The sequence below is a fragment of the Manacus candei genome, unplaced genomic scaffold (genome assembly GCF_025592945.1).
Source record: "Manacus candei isolate 608988 ecotype Guabito, Panama unplaced genomic scaffold, ASM2559294v1 h1tg000046l, whole genome shotgun sequence".
In the NCBI taxonomy this organism is placed as follows: domain Eukaryota; kingdom Metazoa; phylum Chordata; class Aves; order Passeriformes; family Pipridae; genus Manacus; species Manacus candei.
The window spans coordinates 13,495,120-13,507,616 of record NW_026138094.1 but is presented as its reverse complement, the minus strand read 5'-3'; the positions used below and the strand labels follow the sequence as shown (position 1 = coordinate 13,507,616).

General features: G+C 44.4%; 1 protein-coding gene across 1 annotated transcript in view; it reads left to right on the top strand.

Annotated features, from left to right (window-relative positions):
* Positions 1–12,497, top strand: part of ADAMTS17 (ADAM metallopeptidase with thrombospondin type 1 motif 17) — a 164,362-nt gene that overhangs the window by 16,155 nt on the left and 135,710 nt on the right. The window contains exon 4 of the mRNA XM_051796783.1: positions 4,867–5,039. Within this exon, the coding sequence (XP_051652743.1) occupies positions 4,867–5,039 (173 nt within the window). The remainder of the gene's footprint in view (positions 1–4,866; positions 5,040–12,497) is intronic.

The following is a 12,497-nucleotide window of genomic DNA, read 5'->3' as shown; positions in this document are numbered from 1 at the left end:
ATTTTAGCTGTTTGCTCCACTTCTCTCCTGCTTTTTATGCTGCTGAAGTAACAATATGCAATCAAACAGAGCTTAGCCCTCCATCAGGGGTGTGTAGAGATGTTAAAGGGGTCATGGGAGGAGGGAAGTCAGCAAAGGGCTATGGAGGAAGAACTGGAGAAGATTTTTAAGGCAGCAGCAGAAAAGAGCTTCTAGAGAGAAATCTTGCAGAAAGGACTCTGCAATTTTACTTTTATTTGTGGCTTTTGTTGAACTGCATCCAGGAGCTGTCAGTGGGTTTAGCTAGAATGAGGCAGCTGAAATTACGAAGGGAAAGATTAGGGAGGGAAAAAAAGTGGAAAGGCTGTAGGAGAAGAGGTTGCTTTTCAGATGAGTCTGGGAAATACTGTTGGAAGGGAGGTAGGAGGAACAGGAAAGGACTCTGCAGTTACAGCAAGAATCTGCCAAAAGCCAGACAGTGCTAGACAGTGCTTTTGGTGTGTAATAGGAAAAGGTCATTTGGGGCGGTTGCTTTGGAATTGTACATCTGTTGAGTTGCCATAAAAAGCACTAAACATAAGGAGTTTTCTACAGAGGCCTCAGAAGAGCTCTGTTGTGCTCCTGGTCACAGTAGGGACTATGGTTCTTTCCATTCTGAGGAAGATTTCAAGGCTGCTGGGCTGCAGAACATGATGTGATCGTGTTGCTTTGCAGGTGATGAGCCAAGGGAAGGTAAGAACCTATAAATAAAAGCCAGCAAATGAACTTCGCAATGTTACAGCCATTTTACACTGAGGATATGGAGGTGTATTGCCCTTCTCTCTTCACCCACCAGGCCTGAATTTTGTGGAATTTTTGGCCAGGTGGGCTGTGTAACACACTGTCAAGGTGACTGGCAAAAGAGTCATGTCCCTTGTGCCCAGTCACCTGCAGCATAGACGTGCTGTGCTGGAGATTGACTGTTTCAGCTCATATTTCATGTGAAATTCTCTGACCTCTTAAGCAGGGAACACCTGACTCCTAAAATAGTGCTCACTTTGATTCTGTGTGCTCCCCACAATGTAAACTCCTCTGACAGGCTCCTGCCCATGGTTTATGGCCTCTTATGTCTTCACACTAACACTTAACATCTGCACCACAAAATTTGTAACATCAGTTTGTTCAAGTGAAGAATCCACCAAGCATTTAATCCCTGTTTTAATGGCCGATGTTTATTTTAGTTTGGGGTTTGATGTACTCATGGAGGGATTCTGCCCATGGTCCATAAATCTGGCAGGGCAGGAGTGAGACTTCTCTGTGCTGACTTGTTTCTGAAGTGAGGCTCTAGAGATGGGGTTTTTTTGGATACCTCCATAAAGTCGACTCACCTCAGGTATGAGCTGCAGATGCATTTTATGAGGATTTTTACTGTTGGTTTTGGATCTTTTTCTCCTCTTCACCAAATGTCTGTGGTGTGGGATGTGTGTATTTTCTTTCCTTGTGAGGGTTCATCCATGCAAATGGCTTGTCTTCTCCATGTGCTTGATTATGCTGGAAAACTGTTGGCATGTGTGGTGGGCAGGAAGGTGCAAAGAGAGACCACTGTGCAAGTGGCCCTCAGCAAGGACAGAAAGGATAAAGAAAAGTTAGCAAAGTTACCCTATGGAGGAGCTACAAATTAAAGAGGAAAAGGGAAAAGAAAGGGACACACACACTCACTCCTCTGTTCAAACAGTTGGTGTTGCTGTGCTTTCCCTGTCCTGGAAGTACCTCAGTGACCACCTGAGCTCTCTGTGGGCTCCCTGGAGCCCTTGTTGCCTGGTTGAGGGGCAGGTGAGCTTACACTGGGACAGCTGAGGGTGAGGGTCAGAGTGAGAACCCACATTCTCTCTGTCAGGTCGCTCTGGCTGTGCCCCTGCAGCCTGTGGGGTGCTGCTTTTCCACACACAGCCTCTAATCCCCACTGCTCCCTGGAAAGCTGCCAGTCCACAGCTTCAAGCAGAACTCATGGAGCAATGGGGGCCAGGGGCTTTGAGTGAACCAAGACTACCCAGCAGCCTGCCAGGAGTCCCTTCAGGCTGCTGCTCTCCAGAAGTCACACCTTGCAGAGTTCTGTGCAGCTGCCTTCTGCAAGGAGGTGCCGAGTTGGATTGGCAAAGCTGTGCCAATTCCTTCATCTACCTCTGGAGGAGGGAACCATGCCAGCAATCCCATGGCAAATGACATGGCATGACCTCCCTGGAGGGCAAGCTACAGTCAAGCATAATGGGCTCCTCCTCCTCCTCGTCTTCTGTTCCACCAAAAAGGAGATTTTTAAGTGAAAATGCAGAGTACTCCCATTTTTTCTTCCACTTAAGCCTTTTTACACAGCTCATTCAATGCCAAGCCCAGACTTAGTTGGGTCTAGGCTCAGCCCCCCCACTAAGAGCAACTTCTCTGTAGGTAGGGGGTTTACACCAGCTGTAAGCTTTAAATTTCCTGGGGAATTACCAAAATAAGAATTTGATGGGGAGGTGCTGCTCTTTCCAGGAAGGTTCTAATTTCTAGCAGCAAAACCCAAAAGGTCAGTGTTTTTACTGGAGTAATTTGCCTTCTATTCCTTTTTCTCTGCTTTCTCCCCTGGTATTTAAAAGACAACCTTGCAGACCTGTAGGTAAAGATGTGCAGCTGTGCAGAGGGAGGGATGGGTGATGAAAGGAATGAAGTGAATAAACACAAACACAGGAGCTTTTCAATAAAAGTTTGGTGAAGTCCTCTCTGTGTCATAGTTGGCAAATGAAAGGTGCCTTCAGCTTTCCTGCTTTCTCACATAGTCAGTCTTTTTTATTTTATTGCCTTTCTGAAGCACTTAGAAGCATAGAAATCCCCTGCTCTGGGGCAGTTTTGTCATGATTGTGCATTTTTCTGTAGCTGTCCTGTGATCTCTGTGTAAAAAGGCCGTGAAACTTGGTGCTGGCACGTAGCTTCCATTATTTATGATCACCCCATGTTTTCTTTTTTTTTTTTTTTTTTGCTTGTCCATAGGCTCCTGTCTGTCTCTTTAGACCCAGGGGGATATTTCCAAACTCTGTTAAGAAAAAAAATCAAATCAAATTTCACGGTTGTTTTCTCGGTTTAAAATATGTACCAAGTGTTGACAGTCAATGCCTTGGGCAGAAAAGCACGTGCAGAGCTGTGCTGGATGGCTGGGAGACAACTGGGGAGAGGGAGGTGGGATGGACACGTGCAAATGTGCACCTTGACAAGACAGAAAATGTATGAATGAGTGAAGGCAGGGGTTTAGGGGGCTTCCAGCTGATGGGGTTTATCACCCTGAATGCAGGAGGGTCACTCAGGGAAAACTGATCACCTGGGAAAGGAGGGAAATTAAAGCTGAGTTCTGTCAGGGAGCTGGTGAACAGGTGGTGGAAAATCATCAGGATGAGTGAGCGCTAACTCAGCTCTGCCTGCTGCACAGTGGGGCTTGGCTCAGAGAGGGCCTCAGGTTAAGTCTAGAGAAAATTAAAAAGTGACTCTCTGCTCTGGGAAGTGAGCAGCACGTGCTGTGTGACATAAGAGGTGTCTGATCATCCATTATGGTCCATCCCGTGTCACTTTTGCACTGACTGTTGTGTTTATGCTGTTTCAGGGCTTGTGTGTTCCCTTTTCCATAAGAAAAAGAATCAGCGTTAGTACCAGTGTGAGCATCTTACCCATCATATATCACAGGCTGAGCAGTAAGCAGAGAGAGTTTCAGTGAATCTTGGCAGATCTTTTCTTATTGCAAAAATAAATTTGTTTTCATGACTTCATTTGCTTTTCTTTCATTTTACAACTGAAAACACCAACACATTTTTTGTGACTGCAACGAAGTGAGCGGGTTCAGTTTCATATCTGAACTTAATTTCTCCTTTGTTCATGCCTCAGCTGCTTTGCACATCTGCCTCTGAGCTGTGAAACACATTTCACCTTTCAGCTTAGAAGACAAACTACTAATCCATCAGTCCCTCAGTTTGGAGGAAGGGAGGTTTTTAACTTGTGTGGTTTAATTTTTGTGTTAATGGTGGCTGATCCCTGCTTTGATTTCTAGTCCTTATATTGAGTCCTTGTCACGGGTTCTTGTGACTGAAGTTCATAACTCAGCTGGTGTAGGGAGTCCCCTGGTTTTGGGTCACACACCCCAGCAAATTGGGTCGTGAGCTCTACTCGTAGGTGGCCGTGACTGCAGCTGCTGGTGCTGCTGCTCAGGCCAACAGCAATAAATGAGCACAGAGAGCTTGAGAAGGTCTTATCTGACCTGACCTTCTGCACTCCTGAGTCTCAGCCAGAGACTTCTGCAGTTGGCCAATAACCTGTGTTCCAAAACAATCCCACTTAATTTAAAAATTGTGAGACTATCTTATGTTCTGTTACTCTGCTCTAGTAGTGCTGGTAGCAAGTAAAAATGCAGTGGATGGAAATACTGACTCCAGGAATATCTTACAACTTCCCTGGCTGTGGAGAAGCTGCAGGGTCTAGAGTGTACATTGCATCCCAAAGCATGGTTTCCTATCCTAAAGTTGTCTTCAACAGACTTTTCCTTAATTAGTACTTCCTCCATTATAGTGGAATGTTACTCCTTTCACAAACAGTTTTTCACATTTTTTGCAAGAGCGTGGCTTCTTGGTTTGAATTACAGTTAAACTCTGGCTTTTTTGAACTTCTCTTTTCCCATCCTCTTCCTTATTTGCATGTCATCTGGTGGTCTCACACACTCTGCACACAGACGTGCAGAGGGGCTTGCAATGGAACCTCTTGGTTGCTCCTTTTGACCAGCAAAGAGCACTTTAATTGAAGTGTTCTTAAAGTCTGAACATGAGAATGTTTGTTGAAAGGGGTATAAATGTTATATTATGATCTGCCAGCCTTAAGGAGTATTTTGACTTTTAGAAAAGAAGAGACAGAAGAAAATGAAATCAACCAGTGACTGGAGGGAGAGAAGGAACGCGATTCGCCTCACGAACGAGTACACGGTGGAGACTCTGGTGGTGGCAGATGCTGACATGGTCCAATACCACGGTGCAGAGGCTGCCCAGAGGTTCATCCTCACAGTCATGAATATGGTAAGTGGGCACTTTACTCTCAAAAGAACCAGCAAGAGCAAGCAGATCAGATCCAGGGTTGGTTCAAGCTGCTTTACTTGACAGCAGAAATGGGGAATTGTTCTGACCTTGAGGTGCAAGCAAGGTTTTCATGTGTTATGTGCCTCCTCTTCTCCATTTGTGTGATTCCTTGTGTTTGTCGAAGGACATCACAGTAAAAAACCTTTTTTTAAACTGGAATTGTAAGTTTTCAGTTAGAAAATAATTGTTCAGTAGTGGTGTTTTCTACCAGGTTTCTGGTGCTGCTGTGGTTTGCCTTGGAAGAGAGTGACCAGGAGTGGATAGATGGTGGTATCTGACAAGATGTTTCTTGGGTTCCTAAAGATTTCCGTGGCATACCTGTTTCATAAGAGAGATTTCTCTGTGGATCAGTGTCACAGAAAGTCCAAGTGTTACTGAAGCCAGCAGTCGTATTGATTTCCAGCAGAAAACCTGGCTTTATGTCCAGAACACTTTTTATCTCTCATTTTTACATAATGAAAATGGTGGCTTCAGTTGGAAAACTTATCACCAAACTGCCAGCTGATCCCATGCAACCTCTGGGGCTACATGAAGTGGTGCTGATCATACCTACGAGTAGTTGATGGAGTTGGGCTTTAGAAGCATTCTAGAAATTCTGCAGGGAATCTGTCGGGAGGGAGGAGAATGCTTGGAAATTGCAGGCTCCTGTGGAGTGGGGGTGTTAATTTGTTAGCTGTCCTTGTAGTAAAGCCTTCTGCTTCAGCCGATAAGGGAACACAAAGCCTCCCTCAGTGAATGCTCACTCAGCTGTTGGCAGTGCCTGTAAAGAGATAATGGCTAAATTGGATGTGGACATGGAAAACTCTGCCCAGAGACGGCAGGGGTCCTTCCAGAGGCATTTGCACAAGGAAGTCTTGGAGGAAGCTCCTATTCCTCTGCCCATGCTATTGTAATATCCAGGAACAGCTCATTCTCCTCCCTGTGTCTCTGTTGTTGTTCACGAGCAGCAAATTGGCTTGGGAAAAAATAACAGTTCTTAACAGTAATTGCCTGGTCCTGCCCAGTGAAGAGCTGAGTGATGGATGCTCAGCAGAAACCAGCTCTGGAACAACAGCTTTTTAAGAGGTCTTGTATTGCTTTATCAAGCACTGGTGTGAGGGAGCTCTCCTGCAGTGAACTGCTTTGCTGATTAAGCAGGGAGTTTGTTTAACTAGTCTTTTCCATTAACAAGCTGCTTTGCTGTGTCCCTTCCTCTCCCTTTTATTTGCTTCCACCGTGCTGTGACAATGGTCACTTAATGGGGCTTCATTGTGGCTCTGCAGTTAATTTGGTTTGTAGGAAATGTCTCCTTGCAACAAATCCATGGATGTCACCATCATTTCAGGGTCTCCTTACCCACTCTCTTGTGTTTAAGGATGTGTTTGCTGGAGGCACAAGAGCCTTATTCTTCTCAAAGCCACAGTCTTCCAACTTTATACTCTTATATCAGGTTGGCAGTGAGCAGACAGAACATAAGTTCAGCTCTGAACAAATTTGCTTCTCAAGTCACTTTTTGAACTAACAGAAATGCATATTCACATGTAACATGCCAAGGCTGAATTTCTTCCTTGTGTTGAGTGCTTGGGACCTTGGGAGGGGTGATGGAAGCTTTTTGTTTGCAGTGGCAACTCAAGGGTCCTCCTAAACTCTGTTCTGCACTAATTCATCAGGGAAATGCTAAAAATCTACCATTGTGCTCCACAGGGACATGCCATTATGGCTGTGAGAGCTTTTCAGACATGTCTAGTCATTTGTTTTGATGATCCTCATGCCAATAGGGCAGTGATTTCAGCATAACCATTGGGAATCTCTGTGTTGTGTGGCTTTATCTACACAAAGATAAAGAGGAAAATTGTTAGGGATGAGTACACTGGTAGATCAAGCCTTAAAAGGTGGCTGTGAGTCCTGCTGTCTGTCCAGGCTGAGGTGCTGCAGAACATCTCAGCAACATCATCTCGCCAGGTGTGAACACACGTGTGGAGAGGTGCTGATAGATGGGTTGGGTTCTCTAAACCCATTTATTACACAAATATTGAAGCTTAGTTTCCAATGGATTTAGCTGATGGACTTTTAAGCTTGGTTCTGATGCTGTAGTGTGAGCTCACCCCTTTATTGGACATTAGAGAGTGCACATGGAAGAGGACTCTTGGATGAGGAACACAGTTATGTGACATCTCCCAAAGTGCAAAGTCCAGCTGAAATGCTTCCCACTGTTAAGTCATTGCTCTCAGGGTCTCACTTATGTGAGTTTTTTCTCATGTCTGATAGGATTTGAATTTATGTTTTACCTTTTTAGCCTTCAGATTTGAATTTACGTTTCAGTTTTCCAGCCTTCACGGGGGCAATGGAAGAGTCTCTCTCCTTTGTCACCTACATTCCCACACTCGTAGGAACATAATTTTTCAGGCCTCTGCTTCCCTGAGGACACTGGTTGTGAGTGACTGGCAAGACCAGAAGATACTGAGGAATAAGGAGAGGCAAACACATAGATGGCATTGTTGCATAAATCCTTTATTCTGAGGCTGTAAAACAAGATAAAATCAAGGGGATTTTAATGTTCCATTTGCATAATGAAAGCTGATCTTCATCCCAGCAAAAGAAGCTGAAGAATAATGCAGAAAAACATTATTTCAGAGAGTGAGTTATGTGCTTTAGGTCGGTCTTGGCCAAGCTCTTGACTGGTTGGGATTTTTCCTGCCCTGCCTCCCTCTCAGCCTTTTGTGACTGTTAGCTGGGGGACAGGATTTGCCCCATGATGCTAGGCAGTGCTTATTCAGCTATACTGCAGGATGGCAGGCTGCCTCTAAAAGAAACCAGAATGTTAATTTTGGCTTGGGTGCTTGTATTTAAGCAAATAGAACATTACTGGTCAGGGGTATATTAACTTAACTCCTCTCTGTAAGCCATTACGTTTACTGTCAAACCACAAAACAAGCATTAAGAGGTCTTATTAATGCATTTTATATTTATGGACATTTTAAATAAAGTGATCTGCCTTAAAGTATTTAATATCTATTTATGTTACAAGAATTTCTGAAGGGGGAAAAAAAGTCAGCATTACAAAATACGGGTTTATTGCTCCCTTGTTAAATGAGAATCTTAGGGGGGAAAAAACCCACCACCCTCCTCTAGAATAACAGGTAAAAAGCACAGCAAACCCTTTTTGGAACCCAGAAATAGCAGGTAGTACTTCATGTAGCAAATGCTGTGTTTTTAATGGTATTCTGTAGTTCTGACCATGCCCCTTAACAGAGAATAGACTCACATTAGAAGTACTTGGTTTTTTGTGAATGTCACTGCAGGGGTGAAAATTCTTCCATTTACTGAACTAATATTTGAAGTTGTAAGACAGATTTTTCCAAGATCATGGAAGAATTTCCCTCCAAGGTGCTCTGTGATGTATGAGTAGGAACAAGCATGGCTCCAGGGATTTGAGTTGATTTTTTTTTAAGTCACCACTGCTAAAAAGAAACCTTTTCTTGTTTCCTGGCAAGGTGTTTGGTTCAGCTCGATTTTCCAAACAGGAGATAAAGTTGTTGTCCAATGCCACCATGGACATCTGCAGCCTTAGCAAGGCAATGAGTTTGTGGGCATGTGGAATGTAAGGACATTGTCAAGGAGAGATACCAGCAGAACTATAGAAATTCAAAACCAGCTACTTAAATAGAGGTGCTGATTTATTTTTCTAAGTTAAACTCCCTTGTTATTGAGCTTTTTCAGTGTTGCAGTGTTTACATTCCAGTTCTTGTCTCACCTGTGCATCCTTTGGCTTGAGAGCATCTCCTGTTCATGCCCTTCTGTAGTCACCAGTGTTTAGAACTTCTGTAAATTCCAAAACCAAGTGCCTTGGTGGTAAAAGATGCTTAAAAACATGCTTATTTTGCTCACCCATTCTGTTAGTCTACATCTGGCAGCTGTAATTTCTCATTGCTTTTCATCCATGTGGAGCTGTTTGGATGGATGTTCTTTCTTGCAGGAGTTTTATGCTTTTATTTCCTCTTGTGTCTTCTTCTCGTCTGAAAGAAAAAAGATTCTGTGTCCTCACAGAGAAACTGCACTGGCCTCTTCTTGGCTGGTCTTCATGGTTTAGGCTTTGAGCTTTCTGGAAAAAACTGATTCAGATGATTCTGGAGCATATGATAGATGAGGATGAGACCCTTTGGAAGGCTCTGTCCATGGCTGGAATGTTTTTAATAATGAGGAGTGACTGGTTTCAGCCAGTACCTGAACTTTGTGAATGTTGGCTCCTCACAGTTGTGCAGAGTTGACTTTGCAAACCAAGTCCCACCCAGACTGACCCTCTGAGCATTTAGGGACAGAAATGTCTGAATTTCCAAGACCACAACATAGTAATTCAACAGCTGCTTTCTATGGGTTTAAAAACATTAAAAAAAAAAAAAAAGAGTTGGGTTGGGGTTTTTTTTTCTGCCCTAAGTGCATTTTTTGGGGTTTTGGAATAAATTACAAGTGTGGCTTGGTTTTGAGCTTGCCTTTTTCTCAGAGAATCAACATGGAGGGGTAAGTTACTGCAGTGAGTGTTAGTTCTCCTGCAGCTGTTTCTAAGCCATGAGATTAGTGTGGAAGCTCTTTGCAGCAGCAAGCAGGAACTTGAAGTTAGTGATCTTTTGGATGTCATTAAAAGGGAAAATTCTTATGTTGTTCTTTAGCAGTGATACTGTTTTACTCTCTGAAGCCTGATTTTACACTTTACGGATTGTTTTTCATTTTGGATTTCCCCTGTGAGGGTTTTTTTATGTTAAAGAAGCGGATAAAATCATTTTTATCATGCACACATTGATGGATTTATATCTGTGTTCTTGGGGGCTGGCACATTGAGGCTCCAGAGCTGCCACTGATAATCAGCTCCCTTACCCTGATCTGGAATTTTCATGATGGGAACAGGGACATAAGGGAGAAGGATATAAGTGTTTGATCACTGTCTACAGATTTCTCGCTCCAGCAGCCCCAGGAGAAAGAGTTATGTCAACTGTATCTTATAAAGAGCCATGAATATGTTCTTTTTCATAATGTTTAAAGGAGTAATTTGAAAGCTTGGCTTTAGGTGGGTGTTAGAAATCCTATAGCACTTTTCAAAACAAGTGAAAGACAACCTCAGTAACCTGACTAATGCTCCTGCTGTCCAAACCTTGTCCAGCAGCCAAGGCAATGGGAAGGCTCTTGCTCGAGTGCAATGCTTAGGGAAGAAAAAGAAAAAAGTCAATTTACCCTCAGGGTTGCTGTTCTGAACTCCAGAACATCTGAAACCCACACGTCTCCCTCCCCCCGTCCACCTGCAGAGGAAGCTCTTGAGAATTATAAAAAAATTAAAATGTTGTAGTTTAGTTCCTCTCTCAGCCCAATTCCTTATGTCTGGGTTGTGCTTTATGCATGCTGGGGCAGGCCTGGACAGCTTATGGCAAAACTGCATTTATTTTGCCCCATCCACGTCAAAGTTGTAAGGAGGAAAAAAGGCAGGAGGAATGCAAACCAGGCAGGATGGTCCAGGCTTCAAGCTCTCCTCTTTTCTCTAGAGCATTCTGTTCAGTAAAGCTCTGTCAGAGAAGTGCAGATGAAGGAGGGAGATGTCAGAAACCAGCTTTATTTTTTTTCGCTTTATTTTTTTTTCGTTTTTCTGCACTTTGCCTTCCATTTTTTTCTGTCTGTTTGGATAATTTTTACCATCTCTCTGTTTTCAAAGCTCACTCTACTTTTGATGACTCCTCACAGAGAAGTCAATACAGCAAGAAGTTAGTCTGCAGCAGGGCAACCACAACACTTCAGTCACATTGACCATTTTTCCCATCCCTTCCCTTCAGCCTAGTGATCAAGAAACTCCATTTGTCTTCCAGCCAAGCTGCTTTCTGCCACTGTGGTGATGTCCTAAACCAGCAACCTTTGTATTTTGTTCCATGGCAGTGTGTTAGCGGGTTTCATGAAACCGAACTCCTGATCCCAGCTGCCTTATATTATTAGAAGTTTCTAAAATACCCCAAATATTTTTATTTTTCCCCTGCTGCAAGTGGTCACAGCAGCCTCAAGGGTGTGATGCAATTGCAGGCTTGAGGAAGGGTGGCCCATGGTATTGGGAGTGGGAAGGGAGGTGTCTGTGAGTCAGTGTCTCTGTTAATGCGTGCTGTCCGTGCAGCAGGAAATCCTGAGAACATCTGCAGTGGGAAATCCCATTCCTAATCCCCTGGTACCAGTTATCCCAGCCACCTTTCTTGCCATGGTTAGCTCACAGGGTGATGAGGGACACTTGGACACGCCAAGTCTGCGGGTGATGGTTTCCTTGTTGGCTGGGTGAGTAAGGGAAGAAGGTTGTTGCTGCCATGATGGAATCCCAATTCTGAGCAGGAAAGACCTTTGTATTTGAATTCTTTTGTTTTAAAGACAGCTGGATTCTGTGATAGTGCTTCCTTTGGGCACAGCCTACCTGGCGCGGCCTGGTTTAACGCCGGCTGTGTCCCGCCAAAATGACTGTGAACAACCTGTGCTGAATCAGGCTCTTATTTTTTTTACCAAGTAATTTAAAAGCCTGTTTTCTCACTGGGGTTCCTTCCACCTGTGATTTGAGTGTGGGTTTCCATCGGAAAGGACAGTGTGTGGGGCTCGGCTGGCAGGGGGGCTGAGGGGCTGCTCTGAGGGGACACCCAGTTCCCGCCCTCACCGGTGGAGCCCCTCAGGAGAGCCGGTGGTGCCGCCGTGAAAACATACTGAAAAAAGGGAAAAAACCCCCTATGTAGTGAAAAAAAAGTGAGGGGAAAAGTGTGAGGAAAAATCTGTGTGAGCACCCAGGTCAGAGCAGGAGGATGAGGAGCTCCAGGTGCTGGAGCAGAGTTGCCCTGCGGCCTGTGTGGGGAACCATGGTGGGGCAGGTGGCTGTTCCCTGAGGAATATTGTGACCTGAGGAGAGGAGCCTGTGCTGGAGCAGGTTCTCCTGACAGAAATTGCAGCCCATGGAGGGGATTTATACTGCAACAGGGGCAAAGTAGGAGGAGGAAGGAGCAGCAGAGAGGAGCTGTTATGAAGCCACCACAGCCGCCATTCCACATCCCCCCGCATGGCTGCAGGTGAGGGGGAAGGAGTCAGGAATGGAGGAGGGAGGTCGAGCCTAGGAAAAGCTATAGGATGCAGTGAGTTGTTCTAATTCATCTTTCTTTCTCTTTATACAAATTATTTTAGTTGGCAAATTCAGTTTTCACCAAGTCAAGTGTGTGTTGCCTGTGATGGTAATTGTTAAGTGATCTCCCTCTGGAGGGAAAGGTTAATGTTCGGTCTAGGCAACACAAACTGTCATCAATCTGGAGCTTCTTTGGGCTTCATTTAAGAAAATAAGCAAACAAAGCTTGAATAAACAAACAAAGTGAAGACTCTTTTGCATGCCTGGTGTCCTTTTGGTTTAGTATCCACTTGTTGCTG